This window comes from Sesamum indicum, linkage group LG6 (genome assembly GCF_026168435.1).
Source record: "Sesamum indicum cultivar Baizhima isolate 11 linkage group LG6, ASM2616843v1, whole genome shotgun sequence".
Classification (NCBI taxonomy): domain Eukaryota; kingdom Viridiplantae; phylum Streptophyta; class Magnoliopsida; order Lamiales; family Pedaliaceae; genus Sesamum; species Sesamum indicum.
Window position 1 is genome coordinate 25516251 of NC_142662.1, and position 21383 is coordinate 25537633.

The 21383-nt window shown below is 34.3% G+C and overlaps 1 protein-coding gene and 3 pseudogenes across 2 annotated transcripts; 2 read left to right on the forward strand and 2 right to left on the reverse strand.

The window, feature by feature from the left end:
* Positions 1 to 5126: 5126 nt before the first annotated feature.
* Positions 5127 to 6601, forward strand: LOC105163587 (ethylene-responsive transcription factor ERF098 pseudogene; annotated as a pseudogene).
* Positions 6602 to 11961: 5360 nt separating this feature from the next.
* Positions 11962 to 12773, reverse strand: LOC105163586 (ethylene-responsive transcription factor ERF096 pseudogene; annotated as a pseudogene).
* Positions 12774 to 15583: 2810 nt separating this feature from the next.
* On the reverse strand, positions 15584 to 21105 carry LOC105163407 (Tetratricopeptide repeat (TPR)-like superfamily protein). 2 transcript variants are annotated; one of them, XM_011081731.3, is made up of 3 exons: positions 19209 to 21105; positions 18156 to 18380; positions 15584 to 16864 (listed from the first exon to the last, which is right to left on the reverse strand). In XM_011081731.3, the coding sequence occupies exons 1-3, from the start codon at positions 20918 to 20920 to the stop codon at positions 16855 to 16857; spliced, it is 1947 nt and encodes a 648-aa protein (XP_011080033.1). In that variant the 5' UTR covers positions 20921 to 21105; the 3' UTR covers positions 15584 to 16854. The 2 variants fall into 2 exon arrangements, with proteins under 2 accessions (XP_011080033.1, XP_088738219.1); XM_088882093.1 differs by lacking the exon at positions 15584 to 16864 and having other exon boundaries at positions 17859 to 18380.
* Positions 15956 to 17221, forward strand: LOC105163406 (RING-H2 finger protein ATL1 pseudogene; annotated as a pseudogene).
* Positions 21106 to 21383: the final 278 nt, after the last annotated feature.

Sequence of the window (21383 nt, forward strand, 5' to 3'; positions counted from 1 at the left end):
TCAAACCAAACAATCTTTGTATTGAACGAAGAACAACTTTTTTTTTTTTTTTTAAAAAAAAAATAAATATAAAGTTTATCTTTATATTATAATCACATAATCTCAAATGCGTACGTGTCTGGTACTCTGTTCCCTTTGTTTTTTTATTTTTGCAAACTAATTTGGTAATGTAATGATTTATTTTCTTGGACTTGGACTATCAAATTTGACCATCATTAATCAAAATTGAATTTATTAATTAATTATTGTGGAAAATCAAGATTCTATTTGACATGCAATGCTAATTAGGATCATATAATATGGAATTCAATATATTTAATCCTTTCTTTTGTGAATATTTTAGAAAATAGCTCCAAAAGTGAAAAAAATCGATACATTTAATTTTTTGCTTTATAATTTTCAAATTGGTCCCAAAATTGAGAAAACTTGACACATTTAATTCTCCGCTTTACAGAATTTCTAGGAATAAATTAATATGTCATCTCATTTTGGGATTATTTTGAAAATCACGTAAAGCATAGAATTAAATATATCTATTTTTTTTTTAAATTTTGGGACTATTTTAAAAATCTCGTAAGCTAAAAAACTAAAAATATTTTTATTAGACTAAATGTGTAATTATTGCGAATATATATATATATATATAGAGAGAGAGAGAGAGAGATTAGAGATAATGAGAGTGGAAGAATCAAATTAGGATATAATTATGCAGGAACAAGGAAGTTTCTTGAGTTGGTAATTAATAATTAAAAATAGAAACAAAGGTTGTAGTAGTGCGTACACGTATGTTTTTCCAATATTTTAATTACAACTTGTCCTTCATACTTCACTATATATCATTACACCCTATGCTTACCAATCTTTTCTTCTTCATCTTTGTTTGTGATACACAAATCTTCAGACATTTTAGTTTTTTGATACCTTGCAATTTTCTTTAGTTTGTATGAATTATATATAAATAATAACATTTCATTTTAAATTATCAAATCTAAAACGATTCAAACTTATAATTCTTTACTTCAAATAACTTGTCTCGGAGGATTGTGCATTTGGATTGTGCACGTGCTAAGGCTCTTCTTGAGCTGATCTATTATCGTCGAAAGTTAATGCTTAATTATATATGAATCAACAAATAGATCATAATATACGATATTATGTTTGATTCGAACGAGAATTTTGATAAATATTTAAATCCACACGTCACAACATTCAATCTTGACAATGTCTTCCTTTAACGAAGAATGGAGGGTATTTAAAATTGCAATTTCTGTTATCACTAATACCAACTTTTTATTGTGTTGATAATGTCCGTAAATTAAATTTTTTTATTTTTATTTTTTTTATAAAAATATATAATGTCATGGAGACATCGTGCCACGACGGCCAGTATATATAACAAAAATTGATAATTTGATATTTTATTTAGTAATGACTTTGGTTGTTTATTTTCAAATAAAAGCCCAATAACAAATGGTGGCCCATAACCTGCGAGAGTTACGGCTATGGAAGTATTAGACTAAAGTTGGACAATTAATATTAATCCACAATTAATCTCAATCTCAATTATCATTGAGATCGAGGAATTAATTCATCGCCCAAATTATCATTTTTTTTATTTTTTTTATTTTGATATTTAACATAAATATGATTAAGAATAAAAGAATTTATATTTTTAGAAGAGAGGAAAATGCAAAAAAAAAAAAAAAATCAATGTGATCATAGTAATTTTACATACAATATAGGGGCATTTTAGTCAATTAAATGCAAAAATTATCAAAATACGCAAAAAAATGAACCCCAAACGCACTTCAAGCGCCTGCATCCACCTTCCGTTAGAGATTTTTTTGCTAGATTTATTAAAACACGGGGGATTTTTAGCAGTTTCTAAAACACAGAAAATTTTTTTAGCTATTTTAAAAAAATACACAAAGATAATATGAAATTTAGCCTAATTTATCAAATGTTAATAATTGTTTTTGTTTGGACACATTATAATTTTTAAAAATTTATTATTAGCATCAACAATTTTATATAATTAACTATTGCTGTTGATAATTAACAAAATTTTTATAGTGACAATTTAAATAATAATATAGGTATAATAAAAAATATATATTTGTCGCTGTTGAGTTGTTATTAATTATCTATAATAACATATTTATGTATGATTTTTTCATATTTAATTATTCTAATGGCAACTTTTTATAATAATTTCATTGTTAAAAGAGTTAAATATATTTTGCACCCCTAAACTATATACGTATTAGTATTTTACCTCCTATAGTATGAAAGATTACAAGACTCCCATGACAAAAGTAATTTGGAATTGATCGGACAAAGATGCCCTTCATAGTACACTTTATACTTTTTATTTTACCCCGGCCTTTAAAGTATATTTCATTAAAAAATATCCGCAAAACTACTAAATGTAACTTTAAAATTACTTAAAAATTAATATTTAAAATTTATATCTTTTCATAAATTATGTAATATAAAAGATATTTACAAGTTCAATACATGCATATATGTTTTACAAAGTAAATTATTTATATTAAAAATATATACAGATACATAACGTATACAATTTTATAAAAAAAAGTATGTTATATAATTTATAATTTTTTATTCAATTACGCGTGCGCATAGTTAAAATATATCATATCATTAGTCAAAAAATTATAGAATGTTATAAATTTGCAGACTTTAGAGTGTATATATATGTTGTAATATTTAAAATTGTATTGATAGTTTATTTTTAAAAAATTAATATATATATATATATATTAAAACAAGCAACAATTATGTAAATTTTGAATGGTTATGTAAAAAATTATAAGGATTATAAATTTATAGAGTTTACACAAACTTTATTACTCACTAACAAAATTACAAATTTTGTAGTATTTATTTTAAATAATTTTTTTATAATAATTCAAATTATGTTTTTAGGGAAATGATTGTAATTAGATAACTTTTAGGGGTGTAAATAATAAGAATATTTTTATCATAAAAAAATTGATCCATATCATGAGGGAGCAAAGTGTAATATTTTTTGTAGTTCAGAGAGATAAATACAGTACCTCATGCATGAGTCAGGCTGCAAAATTTTATCACGACAAAACAATATTTATATTATTTAAATATAAATGTAGTTACCCATAATATTAATATTATACTTAATTCGACATTAATTTTTTATGAATTTTATAATTTTATTTTGAAAAGATGTTTCATCGAGAAGAAAATGTCTCGAGGGATGATAATATATTGAAACTTTTTATTAGTTGAATGCTTACCTAATCATGACATAAATTTGATTGGAAAATTTATATATATATATATATATATATTATCTTGTCCATGAATTAAACTGGGAATTAGCGGTGTGTTATATTGAATAGAATAATATAATAAAGATATCCCCACTTGCATCTAAATCACTAATTAATTGAATCAAAGCTTTGCTTTCTTATCCGCCTGCCGCTACGACCGCGAGGGAGGCGGCGGCCTCTTCAGATGACCTCATCGCCACGCACGCCTTTGCATTGGCGCCCTTCCATTTTTCCTACATACCACCGTATAAATTGATTTAAATTGCAGGTCGTTGGCTATCTCGCATATTTTAAAAAATTTAAAATTTGATAAAAAAGAGCAGATTATTAGGCTTGTTGAAAGGTCCGCAGATAAGATCCTTTGATTCTTAAATTAATGAAGATGTTCGAGATAAAAGAAGCGATCTAAATGCGAACTCAAAGCGATCTAATACGGGTTTTTAGTTAACAAATGTCTTACCATAGATGGATTGAATATGGGATATTCGTAATGCCTGAAAGGGTCCATTGTATTGTACAACGTCTCGTAATCCTAGCTCATGTAATATCATGTAGATCAACGGTCTCCAGTAGTGAGTCTTTTTATCGGGACTCACGACCTGACTTGAATTGAAAGGGCACGGATCTTGATGTTAGTCATTGTAATAAATGCCTACATTGAGGGCATATATGTCATTTTAACGATGATCCTCTTAATCCTCATTACAAATATACTTTAACTTGAACACACTAATTGCCAACCACTTTCTAAATCGTAAGATTAAGATATCATAATTAAAAAATTATGAATATGAATATATAGTTTATTTTTAATTCGAACGCAAAATTGAGATGAACCTTGGTTCGAAATCAATCGAAAAATCGTCCGAGCATTTTGGGAAAATTGTGATTTTTTTAGGCCAATCAGACACTAATTCAGCAGCTGTCAACTTTCATGGCATTAGGCCAAACGTTTTAGCAAGAAATTAAAACTCCTTTTGCATTGTTTGTCATACAGTAAAATATATAAAAATTCAGTCATTATATGTAAAATATTTAAAATTTTCCTTCAAAATGTCTAGATCTAATGCCACCTAAGATGTCACATCCATAATTGGCGTCCAATTGGCAATAAACCTAAAATTTCAAAAAAAATTCAATTGCTCATACAAATTAATTTTATGATAATTTTTGTCGGAAGAACTAAAATTAGTATAAAATCATAAAATAGGACTAAAACAACAAGTACGTTACTTATAAGACGACGATCACGACCCCTCTACATACAAGACTAATTGTAATTTTGCCATTATTTTTTTATTTCAAATGATTCACATCATCATTTATTGCCAAATGTTTATTTTATACTAACAACATGTTTATCACTTGCTTTGCTTTTAATATATATTGATTTTTGCTTCTGTATTTCGTTTATCTGATTATATATGTATAAGTATTACGTGTCATGATAACTATAATTTATTTATACATTAAACATACATCAACCACATAATTTAATTTCAAAGTGGCACCACGTCATGTGCTACTGTTTAATCTCTTGTTCTTTGATGTACTAATTTAGTTCATTATTAGTACTCCCAAATCCAATTGGCTTTACCAAAGAATTAAGTAACAAATACATAGAACACATCCAATTCTAACCTCTTGAAAAAGATTCAATTTTTGCAATAAAATTACTTCACCTTTTGACAAGATTCGTGTCCAAGAATTCATCCCTGCTGGACAAATTCAAACCGTCACCTCTGACTTAAATCTCAGTTCTTGACCCTATCACCAACCTATATCTACGCATCTAATCTATTGTCTCCATGCACCACGTACCAACCAAATTTGAACTGAAAACGACAACCTAATACTAATGAAACCCGCAGGAACATCATCATCGACGGGCCAGAAAGAAGTGAAGTACCGGGGCATTCGCCGCCGGCCCTGGGGGAAATTTGCCGCGGAGATACGGGACCCGAATAGGAACGGTGCGAGGCTGTGGCTGGGGACGTTTGAGACGGCAGAGGAGGCCGCCAGAGCCTACGACAGGGCGGCGTATGCTTTGAGGGGTCATCAGGCGATTCTTAATTTCCCAAATGATGGTCATTACAGGACTGCGGATGGACAACCCCTGGTGAGTTTGAATTCTCAGACACGACCACCTCCTCAGCTGCTTCATGGGTCGACTTCGTCTAGTTCCACGGTTGTTCCAGAAGAGGTCGAGGGGTCGCGGAAAGGCCTGGACGACGATAAAGTAATTGAGCTCGAGTATTTTGATAATAAGTTGCTGGAGGATCTTCTTGGGACAAATCCAGGGACAAGACATTAATGAGAGATATCAAAGATTTGGTCTTTAATTTCTTTTCATTTCGCAGTTAGTCAGAATGGATGAATAATATAAGATTTGAGTTCATGGCATGATTTTATGTAGTAGGGGGTATAGAAAAAAAGAGTTAGGATTTCTTGTAATTTGTTTTGGATTATGAATTTTGGGGTGTAAAATCCTTTCTACCACATCTGCAGCTCATCATATATTTTACTTTTCAGCCCTTTATCGCAATCAAATCAATAATTGTTAAGTCCATCAAATTTAAGATCAAGTATTAAGTTATTACAAGTCATGAAATAATGTAATGTGTTTTTGGGAGCAGAATTTGGGCATGCCATCGTATGTTTTTGGGCACACTTGCAAGGAAAGTGTGGGCGTTGACCCATCTCCCGTGGTCGATTGTCTTGCAATGGTTCGCTGGAATGGGTGGAGTGGATTCGGACTGTGTCCGCCAACTTCAAAGCTGAGGCGAAGGAAAGGTTTTTTCATGTTGTGTTTGTGGGGAAGTCGGAGCAAACGATTAAGGGATTGGAGAAGGTCGTCTGAGGATTCGCTGGAGGATGCGTTGAGGCGAGGAAATCGCTGGAGTCGTGGCAGTTGTTCCGTCAAGCTGGTCTCGATCACCCCGGACGCTGTGGTACGTAAAGGCCAATTTCATTAGCAGGGTTGCGGGTGCTGGTTGAAGATGATTGAATGCAAACAGCTTATTGCCTGCATGCAAGCAAAATCCTGCAGAGGAGCTAGCGCAGCTGCATCGGTCCAATCACCACGGATGTCCGGCGTCTCGTCGCTTCTATATATCCAATTTGTTTTTGTTCCAACGTCGTGTAATTTTAGATGCCCTGCAGAAGTTGGCTATGAGTCTGCATTATGTTCTGATCATGAGGGCTTTCCATGGCCTTTGTAAGCTTGCATGGAGGCTCTATTCGAAAATTTTTGCACGGACCTGATTCAAATAAATCTTAACCAATTCTATATCAAGTACAATATCGTATAATTGATGTACAGTTTAGAAAAAGTGAAAAATCACACAACAAGTGTGATACATGCTTTGTGACTGATTTGATTCATGAAACTCAATCCGTGTAAGAATTTTCCCTGTATACATTGAAAATTTTGCAAAGTTCTGACGCTATGAAAGTTTCTATAGTTATTAGATTGGAAAAAGTTTTGAAGTCATTTGGTGGAAATTTAGGCTGTAACTGCAATTAGAAGTTTGAGCCTATTTAGTGCCTTAGGTGTACATATGACTTATCACACCAGATTTAGGTTTAGTTACTCGGATTCATACAACACCTGCTTTTTCTTTTTTCCTTTTTTTTATTAAAACCGTGCCTAGGCCATGGATTTGATGTGAATCCTTACCTATTTATTAGAATCAAGAAAATAGTACAATCTAAAAACAGAAAACGAGGAGTACTTGGTTCTTGTAATTACGAGATTTGTCTTTTTTTAAATAAAACCATCTATGCCTAAACAGAAGTTTTGGCATAAACCCCTATCCATTTATTAATAAAATTTCAAAGAGGCTCTTGTACAATTTAAAAAATTACAAACAAGTAGTATTTACTCCCTTTACATAAACGATTACCAAAACAATGTCTGAACTAATCATTTGAAACAAAAACTAAGTAAACAAATGTATCTAAACGCAGAAGAATAGCTAACTGCTTCTGGACATAGGATAAACTGGTGGAGGAGCGCAGAAGGCAGGCTTGGATAGCAAGGAAATCCGCCGGCTGGTTTGCTTCGCGGTAGACATGAGTAACACGAAGAATCATATTTTTCTCCAAAAAGTCGGAGTCGAGTGAGTAGTGCTTGCTTATTGACGAGACTTTCTTAGTTAGTTTTGAGATTATAAGTAGGGTTCACAGTGCAAATCTTGATTTTTAGGGTTTTGCTGCTGCCTCCATTTGAATTATGCTATATAATCTGTATTTATTTATTTATGCACATTTATGTGTATGTTTACACTTACATACTGGAGTTGCGCAAAATATAAGATTTTATTTAATTAATTTGTAAATAATATTATAATTTTAGTTCTCAGTATGTACAAACCTAGGTACTAGATCGAGGTCAGTCTATTTATCTCTCTTTCTCTCACACTGCAAAATCCAACCCATTTCAAATGAATCGAGAAACTCGGGTTCGGGTTAGAATTTTTCTAGGACATACTTGTTAAATAAGAAAAGTTATCTTGTTTCTCCGTCTTTCCTAATTTCAATTGATCGAGGCTGAATTTGATAACTTCTTGAAGGGTTCTTTGCAATTTCATTCCGTATCAATCCCATTAACAGTTTCCTCGATTATCTGTCCTCGTCAATATTGACGTCGGGGACCATGTTTTGTAATTATTAGAAGTTAATATGTATAAATACAAGAAAAACCTTCTAGAAAACTGTAGTCAGAAAATATCCTAAATAATTTTGAGCAATATTCTAGAAAGATCATAGCTTCTTGAGTAAACTATTGATCTTAACCACAAATCAATTTCAAGAACCTTCCATCAACAAGTATAAATAGGCATTGTAGGATGTGGATTAGATATATATACACAGAAAAACTAATTAGCAATACTAACGACTAACTATCCTTTTCAAGTTCTCTTAGTCATCTTGCTCTTCTTTTGTTTATTTAGCCAACACTTTCTAATCTAGCCTTGTTCTCCAAATCTCAAACTAATCGAACTAATATATATTCCTTTAGTTACCAATCCCCTTTTCTAAAATAAAGTACGAACAGTAATTAATATTGCAAAAATAAATCAATTTCCACATTTTAATTAAATCTGATAATGCAATTTATGCCAATTTAAATTTTGCCATATATATATATACCACCTGACATATTTATATTGTTTGGTAGCCTTCGTTGTCAGTTTAGTTTTGTTCGAGTTTTTATTAGTTAGGACTATATCTGGTAGCTTCTTGAAGGATGTTCGAGTAATTATACTTCATACTCATCTCAACAATATATTCTCATTGATTTGATGTTTTTATTAATGTTGATGCTGGCAATAATCACGTCTTTTGATTATTACAGGCTATGTAATCTCGCACTTCTGTTAATGTTTATAACATATTTTATACCAAACCAGATCTTACGATACGACATCCAATCATAATACTTTTACTAAGTTTAAAAACTAGTGAATGCTGACTTTCATATTTAACGTATGTCTTAATATTTGTAAAATTGAAAAACGGGTCTAGCGGATCTGATGAGTTTAACCCTCCAGGCAAGAAAAATATTTGAGGGTCAGATCTGGGTAAATCTATTTTAAGGGAGTGTTTGTGAAAATTTTTAAAATTGAAATTGTGATAAAAGTGAAAATTGATAGTATTTGTTAAAAAAAAAAAAACAGATAAAAGATAAATTGGATAGTGTTTTGAAAAAAAAATACTTTCAAAATTAGTTTATTTAATTAAAGACTGTTTTGTTTCAATGTGTTAAAAAAAGTACTAGTTTTGCTTAATATTTGTACTTGCCTTTTGTCAATAACAATTATTTTTTAAAAGAAAAATAAACTTTATTTCGAGTAGTATATTTCATATTTATTCTTTTACAAACATTTGCGATTTGTTTTATTAAACTGTCCTTATAACGGTGAAGATGTACATACTCATATATATACATTAACCCGTATGCGATGTATATATAACGATAATTTGATCAAAAAAGATTTGTTTGACCTATAATAAATCAATCTGACCGAGGTAAACATAAATTTTCATTCAATTAATGACTTCTACTAATATCCGCAAATTTTATTAATTTCTACTAAGGAAGAGACCCATTTATTGAATAAAAACAAACATCATGAAGTATTGAATATAATTTTTTAAATCATAATTTCTTTTTTTTTTGTATAATTACACTAAATTTTTTTATTTAAAAAAGAGAAACTGCATAATCATCCCTAACATTTATTTATGAACTTTATTACATAGTTACATAGTGATGTGGGATGATGACGTCACCATTGCTTACATGATGAGGCTAACGCATCCCTCTTCTTGCATCATTCATAAGCTTCGATTTGTATGAAGCACGTGCTACACAGACTATACTGTACACCCACGATTTATATATGCATGTGGTCCACTAAAAAAACCGTGATCTGCTTAGGCGCTTTTAAAGATACTCAATTCCTGCGAAATCGACAGCAAAACAGAAAGAAATCGCACTTAGCCGACAAACTCAGAAAAAGACTCCGGCATTTTAATATAATTACGTAATTAATACGCCCCACATTAATTAATAATTTCAATTAGCGTCCTAAGAACTCTGGTTGAATTGGTCCAAATTTTCAAGCTTCGTTCAAATAAAAATATTGTAATTTCTTTATTCGTTCGAATTTTATTTAAAATTTACTTTTTTTTATCGAACACACGCGATGCTCACGAACACGTGATGCATAATTGAATAAAAATAAAAATTAATAATTAAATTAATTTTTATATGATCAATTTTTAGTCATTAATATGTATTTTTTAAATTATAATTTATAATTAATTAGTAATTAATAAGCAGCTGATATATATAGCAATAATAGAGTGTGGGTGACGAGACGACATATGTATGACGTACTGAGGAGACGAGAGGTGACAGGGAAGAGGCAATTAAGACATTTAAATGATGTCATTAGGTGTTAATCAGCTGATGTCATGATCATTAAGAAACAATGGAGTAGTTGTTCGGAATGATGTCATATTAATGACGTCAGTAGATCGTCACAAGAGTGCTCCATTTTTTACACCTTCCCCTAAATATTCTCTTAATCTTTTCCCAAGTAACAAATCCATAATGAATTGTAATAAATTGATTAAAGTATTTTAATTAATTTAAAAATATTTATTATTTTATAAAAAAAAATGAATTATTTTCATGAATCCAAGATCTAATAATATGACAATTCAATAACGAGAAGCAGTAAAGACATTTATGTCTTTTTTTTATATGCAATTGTAACTTTATTAGATATCCCAATGATGAATACAACTGCTTAGTTTATCAATATGTTACTATTACAAATTGATTAACGATATACAAAAGTGCAATAAATAAATAACATAAATAATAAAAATTTAAGGTGTAAGACTACTAATACGCCTTATGATTCGGTCGAAAACCCTGTTGGTAAAAGTATTGCATCAGTCTCAAGATTTTGCCTTACATAGTTTTAAAACTTACAAGTCACTAAAACTCGTCGTTTGTAATCGATGTAGAATGCATACCAACATCATCACTTACCAGATTAATTAAACGGGAAAGAAATCGAAACTTCCCAACCAGTACCCTCCACAATTGGTATAATTCAACTTCATATGTTGTCATAGAGAAATCTAACATGATCGAAGAACGTCTAAGCATGTAATATGACATTTGAAAAGCAACAAGGATAAAAGGTTAAATAGCATAGGCATTGGAGGGTGGAGTTAATTACATCCTCAGTTATTAGTCATGACGCTAATTACATCATCATTAATCAGCAACTACTCATAGGTAATTAGTCGTTGTTGTAATAATCTAATATGAATTAGTTTTATGATAATGTAAAATAAAGTGACATTATAATAAAGTATTTGCCTGCAACCACGTTCTTTGAATAAAGGGCGATGGTGAAGTAAGGGTTGTGATTCATCTCATGATGTAAGCAAGTGACGTTGGTAATTAGGGGGTCTTAATCTACTAATTCTACTCGATTACATATTAAATACTATGTTAATGGTGATTGGATAATTATTCTATGCCGTACTGTGATTGAATGTCTTGTTATTTGACTTTTATTTCTATGAATTTTATTAAAAAATTAATTATTATTTTTATTAAAAAAATTTCATAAATTTGGTCTGAGCCCAATCTGTTTTACATCCATACCCCTCTTTAACTCTTCCCAAAAAGGTTTCCCCCCTTTCACTAGAATTTTTTGCTGGGTAGGGAAATGGCATATGTACCCTCGTCTTGAATGGCTCCTTCCCTAGTGTCCACATTTTGAAAGGGTATTATGATAATTGTTTTGAGTTGGGGCCCGATGATTCGACTTTTCCAATCTTGGTCATCGGGTTTAGTGTCCTCGTAAGTATAGATCTCGCCACGTCATGTTTTATGACATCATCATAATATAGAGAAAAGTTATGATGAATTGAAACTAATTATATTATAAGTGTAATATATATATAATGTTACGAAATTATAATCAAACCAATCGCCATCATCATATGCAAAAGTTGGAGGTGCAGGATGAGAAAACAGGGGAGTTCTTGAAAAGAAATAAATTTGACAGCTTTACATAGAAAAAAGCCTCATCATCATCATCCCCTTATTACATATGTTTTTTATTTGTCCAAAACAAGTCAACTAAAAAGGTGTTCATTTGTCCACTAACTAATTAATGCGACTACTGAATCAAAACAAGAAAAATCCAAAAACAAAAACTATTCATTATTACAATTAGTCGGGTTTCTTCTCTCCGAATTCAAGAAGGTCCTCCAGCAACTTATTGTCCAAGTACTCGAACTCGAACACTTCCTTTCCCACCTCTGCTTTCGATCTCGACGACGACGACGACGACGCCACCATAGTCGACGACGCCACCATAGTCGACGACGACGACGCCACCATAGTCGACGACGTCGATGATGATGAACATGATAGCGACGACCACGATGTCGACGACGAATGAGAAGCAAATGAGGGATACTCCTCAGGGAAATTAAGAACAGCAAAACAACCCCGCATAGTGTACGCCGCCCTGTCATAAGCTCTCGCCGCCTCCTCCGCCGTGGCGAAGGTCCCCAGCCACACTCGGGCGCCGTGGTTATTAGAATCCCTTATCTCAGCCGCGAACTTCCCCCACGGCCGCCGCCTCACCCCCCGGAATCTCACCTCCCCGCCACCCTCTTTCTCTTCTTTGGCTCTGTGATCCTTTGGATTCTCATCCATCTTGATCTCCACTCAGTCACAACCAAATGTAATGTACATACCTCACTATATATGTATATATATAGTGTGTGTGTATACATAAATTATATTGTAATAATTGGTAGTGGTATTTGAATAAAGTAGGGAATTTCAGTGAGGAGAGGAGTTCAGTATGAGGTGATTTAAAGCGTGGGATTTGGTTCTTGAATTCAGCAGAAAGGGACCCTCGAATGGGAAAGTTTAAGAATGTTGAGGGTTTCAGATGATTACTGTTTCCAAGCACTGATCATTAAAATAAAACCAGCATAGGGATTCTTGAATCAGGACCACTCTGACGTACGTCACCCTGCTGACACTTGCTTGTGACGTCACTTGTTTGGAAAAAGCGAAGATTTCAGACAAGAGGTGCTTGCTAGTTCGCAGGTGGGACGGATTCTAGTGGCTAATTCTAGGATTAGTAGGTGGGAATGTGTTAATTGTGCTGTTAATTAAACCCATGCCTGATCAGCAGCTGCAGCGCAGACATGGCTGCTGCCCTGTTTTAGCCAAAACCTTCCCGTTGTATTCCTCTCTTTAATTTGGCATTTGACAATGATAATCTTGTCTTATTTTTACCCACTTTGGACATTTTCACGTTCTATCACAAGTTCAAACACAACACCAACAACCATAGTATTAAATAATCCTACATTTTATCAACAAATGTCATTCAACTAAACAAAAATTATACAAATAAACCTATTACAATTTATCCCATATATTAATTATCACTCATTATTCAAAAGGATAAGTACACTCCCCTCCTCTGATGTTTAGTGTAATTACACTTAGACCTCTCTGTAGTTTAAAAAATAATATTTAGCACCCCCCATCAAATAAATAAGTCCATCCACTGGTCAAAATTTATCCAATTTGTTTATATTAATAGAAAAATAAAAAAATATATACTTACTCTCAATTAATTTATTATTATTTTATTGCGAGTCAATAAATCTTTTTATGACTACGTTACCTTCACGTGTCTTCACGTTGTAATATATATGAAGATATATATTTTCATCATTTTAAGGTCAATCGAGTGTAAATACCAATTTTTATATTTTTATTTTTGGTTAATTCTTCCTCTCGAAATCCGAGGGTGAGGGATGGGCTAGAAAGGGCGGCGGAAGACGGGGATGGGCTCCGAAATTTTATAGAGGAATAATAAGAGCTGATATGTGGGTGTTGGGCTTAATCACTGATGTGGGCTCATTGGAGTAACTGGGAATCATGCGTTAAAAGAAACTGGGCCTAAGCCCATTACGAAACAGGATCATAAATTGAATCTGGGCTATCCTATTGGGGTGGGCTAAGTAATAATTCAATCAGGCCCACAGCCCAAAATGACAATCACTGGTGAACCTCACTTTCCTTCTTTCTATCCAATTACCAATGACTCCCTCAACTTTGTAAACTATACAAACAGATCCCAAAAGGAACTCCCAGTGATATCTTTGGAAACTTTTAAAAATGATGAGGTGCTGAATCTGGAAATTTCAAAAGTTTTGTGGTGAAACTGTAATTATTTCTATTACGGAATGTTATTCTATAATCAGTGCGAAATGAACGCGACGATGCCAATTACGAAATGTGTACTGACCCAATAATGATCGTACAATTTACAGTACTTTATACCTCTGGGCCATTCTTGAAAAGCCCATCAGTCCAATGGACCTGAAAGAAGGAAGGAAGTCCAGCAGCAGGCTCAAGCCCATTTAGAGCACACAGTCCAAAAGCCCAACTTTGAATCACTCATGGGCAATATTGGTACAGGAATTCCGACAGTAGAATCAAATGTGGTACCAACTATTGACGGCCTAAAGTTGAGAATTTAATACAGCTGCTTAATAATTATATAGCTGTTGGCTCCGAAAAATAGTAAGATTTTACACACGCCATGTGTATATATTAATTGAAATAAAAGATGACATTGAATTTATAAAAATAAAATAAAATCCAATCCGATCTAAAAGCATCCCGTTGAAGTATCTTAGCCTCCTTAGTTACTCGTAAATTGCTGACTTCCTAATTGTCCCTGATTAGTTATTATAACTATAAATTTTTAATTAACCCTCCATGCAGATTTTATTGATTATAATCATGGGAATATATTTGACTCGACACTATAAAAGTATAATATATCCCCTCCCAAAGAAAAAAAAAAAGAACAAAATATTCATCAAGGTCTAGGATCCAATTGTTTTCCACTCGACCCGACTTGGGACTCGGAATCAGGGTCGTTTGATGAAATTGTACTTGGGAACTTGGCTTTATGAGAAATGGACCTTTTTTTTTTATTTATTTACGTACATGGACCCTTATAAATATGGATTTTTGGTCTATAAATACCCCAACTATTTCAGATAATGGGTACATTTTTTATTACTTTCACCTAACTTATAATCTTTTCTTTCGATCTCTTGAAATCGCGAATTGACTTAAGTATCTTTATTCAGGGTAGCCAGTGAACCTAGCGATCTCTTTTCTTCTCAGGGTCCAGAACACCAGATCTAAATTACTTGATAGACGACCTATATCTCTGGCCCTGATCACATAATTTCTATTGATCATTGTTTTTCTCCGTAATTATTATGATAATTATGTAAACACAATCGAATGGATATATATAATATACACACACGGATATTAGCACTCCCTACCAACCTCCAGACGTGCAAAAGCTCAAAAGAAGTGCTCATGAGGTCACCCACGCCGGTGGTATATGGGTCACATGGCCGGTTGCCATTCTATCATGCTTATTGGCTTTTCCTAATAAGGGAGCATAAAACTTGTTTGATGAGGACCAACTTTTTATATACAGGGTTGTAATTTATGAATTTGAAATAATGAAGTCAACGGCTCATAAGTTATATATGTACAAATTCACATGGACAAAATTGAATTTTCAATCCAAATCAATAGTTGCAGTGCGGTTGGAATGGTGGCGGAAGAGTTTGCTTAAATGGGAAGGTTGAGGAAAGAAAAGAGGAAGTAATGATGAATCCTGAAATTTGAACTGTTACATTCTCAAAATGTCAAACAGCTATGTCTTTTTGGTCAACTTGAGGTTTTCCACAACTCCCATGTCTCTGTCTCAACATCTTGATGCACATGGTACTAAGTCCTCCTCAAAAACAACCCCACTATTCACCCATCCAATGTTACCCTTTTCTTTTTTAAACATTTGACTTTTGAGTTCCCAAGAAACTGATTCATCAAAATCTCTCTCTCTATCTCTCCTCGTGTTCTTGGATCTTATTATTGCAAAGCTAACATCATCATTCAAACTCAGTTATTACTGTTCATTTCAATTCTCTAGTCTCTTCTTGTCCTTCCTCCTCTCATGGCCACACTACAAAATTTTACTTACACACCAGAATCTCAGCCTCTTCCTCACCAATCTTTGCCCACTGCTCAAACTCCTCCTCCACCTGTTTCAGACAATGGATTTCCAATGCTAGCCATTGCAATACTAGGCATCACTGCCACAGCTTTTCTCTTAGTCAGCTACTACATTTTTGTCACCAAATGCTGCTTCAGATGGCAACAAATCGACCCGTTGAGGCGATTTTCCATCAGGCGGACGCAGTTGAACGAAGATCCGTTCACGTCATACTCTCCCTCGTGGCAAAGCCGAGGCCTCAACGAGTTGCTAATTCGGGAGATTCCCACTTTCCAGTACAGCAAGCATGGAGGAGAATGCAGCAGCTTGTCTAGATGCGTGGTCTGTTTGAGTGAGTTCCAAGATTATGATATGCTGAGAGTTCTGCCCAAGTGTAGCCACGCATTCCATTTAGACTGCATTGACGTGTGGCTTCTGAGCAATTCCAACTGCCCTTTGTGCAGATCAACCATTTCTGGCAGAAACCGGTATCGGCTAGACAGAATAGTTGCACCGAATTCTTCCCCTCAAGATCCAGAACCGTTGGTTGGCAGTATTGTTGGAGGTGATGAGGATTTTGTGGTGATCCAGCTGAGTCGGGACAATGGGGCAGGTGTGTCGTCTAATAGACAGCGCAGTGATTCGAGCAGGTTCTTGGTGCAGCAGCCCAGAAGCCATTCATCAAGAAAGTTTGAGCAGAAGAATATTGGGAAGTCTAAAGCAAGGAAATTTCATCATGTTTCAATCATGGGAGATGAAGGTATTGATGTGAGAGAGAAAGATGATCAGTTTTCCATCCAGCCCATCAGGAGATCTTTCTCCCTGGATTCTGCATCTGACCGCCGCATTTACTTGTCGGTTCAAGAGATTCTACAGGAGAATAGGCAACTGAGTGAGGTGAGGAACACTGAAGAAAGCAGTAGCAGAAGCCGGAGATCGATTTTCTCGTTTGGACATGGAAGAGGATCAAGAAATGCAGTTCTTCCTATTGAGTCTTAGGCCACTGAAACACAAAAACAAAAGCCTACATTTTTTCTGTTTTCTTTTCTTTATTCCAGTAGGATTGAAGCGTTTAAGATTGTAAGAAACAGGATTGCAGTTGCAGATACTAGGACCAACAGTATTAGCGTATAAAGAGATTTTGTCACAGGAAAACTGGGAACAGAAATGTATTCACAGCCCGGAGTGATTGTTTCACCATTATAAAAAGATAAGATTTTATCCTGCCCAGAAGCTCCATAATTCGTCATGAATGAAAATATTCTCTTCCAACTTAACATTTACTGCTTTTCCTTAAAGTGCCCACAGTAACTGGAGTGAAAGCTTGAGAAAATCTCAAGCATGATGAACTCTATATTCTTTATTCCACTTGTTGTCTAAAAAATACGACTCGACTGAAGCACATGCGTTCGTCGATCATAAATTACCAGTATCTGTTATATGTGAAGTACAAACAGCATGAACTAAGAAGGGCATACAGAATCAGTTTTATGCTTCAGACTCAAACTTGTAAAAAAAGTACCCGAACTCTTTAAGTTAATCAACATTTCACTTGCCCAGATGCTATATGGCTACATCCCAACATCGATGCTGAGATACAACATAAAAAATAGTGGATCTGCAGATTACTAGTAAATGTCTAACTACTATAAGCCATAAAAAAGAACCCAGCACATGTTCATTAAATGCTTCACAAGGTCTAACAGACAATTAGTCCTCCAATTTGCCTTTGACCAGTGAGTTGAGAAGTAATATATTTGGTGTACACATTATCCTCCATGTGTTGTAAATCTTAATTTAATCAGCAAGGTTACTTTGACTATCGTTTATGGAAAAATGCAAAGCTTGTGAAGAATGCAGAATATTTTAATTGTTATCTAATGGAAAGAGAGATTCTTTAGCATTCAGGTAACAGAGTAGTATACGCCAAGAGACAGATTGATTACAACTGCCACATCCCCAAGATCTGAACATGAAATAACTAAGACCTTGCCTCTTTAAAACTTCTATAGCACCTTAAAAGACTAGTTGAACATAAATCACCAATAGAATGGTAGAAATAACAATAAATAGCTTTGACTTTTTTGAGGCAAAGGGTGGACTGGAACAGAAATCCTTCTCCGTCGTATAACAAAAGTTCGATCCATAATGATAATGTTACCTTTCCATAGCTGAAATACCAGAGTGTGGATTCTTTGCAGAAAAATCTTCATCTTCTTGAGGCAACGGCAAGGCGTTCATAAGTGTTTCAGAGACGGAAGTACTAGCTTTCTCCTTTAATTGCTCCAGTACTTGAATAGCTTCATTCAGTTCTTCTTGTGCACTTGGTCCATGTCCCTCCAAACCTTCAACTACTTTCTCCTGAAAGTTAATTGCTAGTGGATAGCTGCGAAATTGAAAGAGAAAAGTTTTAAGTACTATATTTTCTCCACCCTAGATCTTCCAAGCAGCTAAGAACAACACTTCAACCACCCAAGAAAGAAGATAACAAAGTTGAGCAGTTCTGTAAACTGAATAACCAAGGATAAATTCATATTTCTATTATTTGTACATGGTTAACCCTAAGAATTTACAGATTGTTAAAAGTATGGCTAATCAGTTTAGTATGCCGATATCTCAGCTGATGTTTGAGAATGGAGAAGCAGAGAAGAAAAAGAAGGCCCAAAACAGCACCACTAAACCAGCTAAATCATAAGATCGAAATTGGTTTATCCATACACAAATTCAAAATTCACATAAAGCAGGAACCTTTGCATCTAGTTGTCTGTCAGCTATCAGTTGACCAGCAACATTTGGTCCTTAATTGAAACTGGTATAACAGAAGCCAATTGAAATAAAAAAATGTCAAGTAACATGTACACAAAGCATGTACATGTCTAATATACATGGTAACGGAATGTTGTTCTTAATTGAATTGCTGAATAGATTTTGGGGCCAAATAAGTGTGACTACAAGAGTACCCACCAAGCATAATAAGAAAAAGATTTGTGTAAAAGATGAGAGTTCTAATTCAGCACAATATAATCCCGTAATCTTCAGAAAAGTTAGTGAGTTATTTTGAGGGGAGTGACGTATTACTCCTAAGCTTTTTCATACATTAATGAAGTAATAAAATGAGAATGGAGTCTGTTTTCCAGCATTAGATAAAATAAAGCAGTGAGTGAGCATTAAAATAGATTCAGATTAAAAGGCAAGGACTTAATTAAATTTTTACCTTCCCATAGCTGCGTATGCCTTTGAAAGATTCTGACATGCTTCTATTGAGTCCATATGATGAGGACCAAGAGAGACATCCATGATATCTTTTGCATATGCAAAGACCTGAGCAGCTGACTGTGGTCTATCTAATTCCAAATAAGCTGCACCCAAGTTATTATAAACGTAACCCACTCCATAATGCTTGGAACCAAAACTCTCTTTCAACCTTTCTGCAGCATCTTCCAAATATGGGATTGCCTGTTCCACCTTCCCAGTCAACAGTAGCAGCCAACCAATCCTTGCGGAAACACTTCCTACAGAGTGTTGTTCTTGAGGCTGCTTCTCTAGCATTGTGAGTGCTCTCTTTAACAATGAAATTGCAGCTTCAAATTCATTCATTGCCTCGTATTGCATTGAGATTTCCATAAATGCTTCTGCGACAACAAGAGGAGAACTTCTCTCTTTCTTCTCAAGAATTCCACAGGCAATCTCCAAACATCTCTTTGCATCTGCAAACTTATCCTGATTACACAAAGCTTTGGCCATGGAAGTAAAGACCATAGCTCGATCCTCACTCTCTTTATCAGTCTGTTGTACAACACCCTTTAAAGTGTTAATAGCCTCTTCATACCTCCCCAATGCAATCTGCATATTAGCAGCATCAATCTCTGCACGAAGCAAATCAGAACTACGACCCCAATTCTTCAAGACCCTTTGTGACAATTGATTCTGTTCTAAGGCCTTCTCATGCTCTTCTAGTCCAGTATAAATAACTCCGAGAAGTCTCCTATCATATGCAACCTCCACTGAATTATGCCCCAACTGTGTCTTGTGTATCTCCAAGGCCTTCAGACAAAAAGGCAGTGCTTCTTTGAAGTTCAAAACTGCAACATAAGCCTCTGCGACATCCCTATTGGCCTTACCAAGCTCTCTACTACCTTCCTCCAAAGAGTTCTCTTTAATTTCCAAAGCCTTCCTCAGATGAGAAAGAGCCTCCTCTCTCCTACCCATAGCCGTCTTAACATTAAACAATTCAAACTGGACCGCATGTAAAATAGGCAAAACATCATCGGCTTGGTAAGAACTCTCCCCCTCTAACTTGTTCAACACCCTATTGGCCCTATTCAAATAACCTAAACTTTCACTAAACCTTTTCAGATTAAAACAAGAAGAACCCAACAACTGCAAAGTCATAGCAACGGGCAAAGACAATTTACTTCCAGAACTACTATTACTATCTTCATTATCCTCCAAAATTCTCAAAGCCCTTTGTGCAAAAGACAGAGTCTTTTCAGGGTCCTCGCCTTCTTGGTCAAGTTTGAGGCCGATTTTCAAGCAGGCTAAACCTAGCTCCTTCTCATCGAAGCATGACTCCATGTCTTCGAATGCCCTGAGCATTTCATCAATAGACACAGCAGACTCAAAAGCCTCCTCAAGATCTGATCTTTCCTTGATTTTCCTCTGCCTTGATGACATCTGGGCAACATTTTGGGCAATTGGGTCAACGAGGGTGTTGAGATTCTGAGATGGGCTAGCCTGAAGTCGATGGTAATTGAGTCTTGAGAAGAGTAAAGACCGAGTCTTGGAGCAAGATTTGAGATGGGGTTTTGACGGGCTGGCGAGAGACTGATCAGAGGTGCTGGCAAAGTCCCTGGAAAGGGAAGAAACTGGGGTTTTAGTGCGTGATTTTTGAAGGTGGGAAAGAAGTTTGGATGAAGCTCTCCGCATTTCGAAGGATTTGAGTTGGACTTTGTGATTCGTTACCGTAGGAAACCTTATACGAAATTTATACAACACTTTGATGGATTGCAGCTTCAGAATCAGTCGTTAAACCCTTGGAAAAACCCTGGAAACCCCCAAGATTTTCTTTTTTCTTTTCTGCTTTTATTTTGCCCTACTTCAGCGAGGATTTTATATTTGCATATAATGTGTATACACACACATATATATATATATATATATTTATTTATACAATTAATTAATTTCCATCTGTATAATGTTAATAAACGAAATATGATTAATATCTTATCTTACGAAAGGCCTTCTTTCATATTTAGGTGAAAGAGAAAAAAATTATCATTTCAAACCTTACTCTCCATCTTAATTTCAAGATAGTCCTCCAAGTTTCAAAAAATAACGTAATCCCTTTAGTGAACTCCTCTTTCTAAAAGAAAATAAATAAATATTCGAA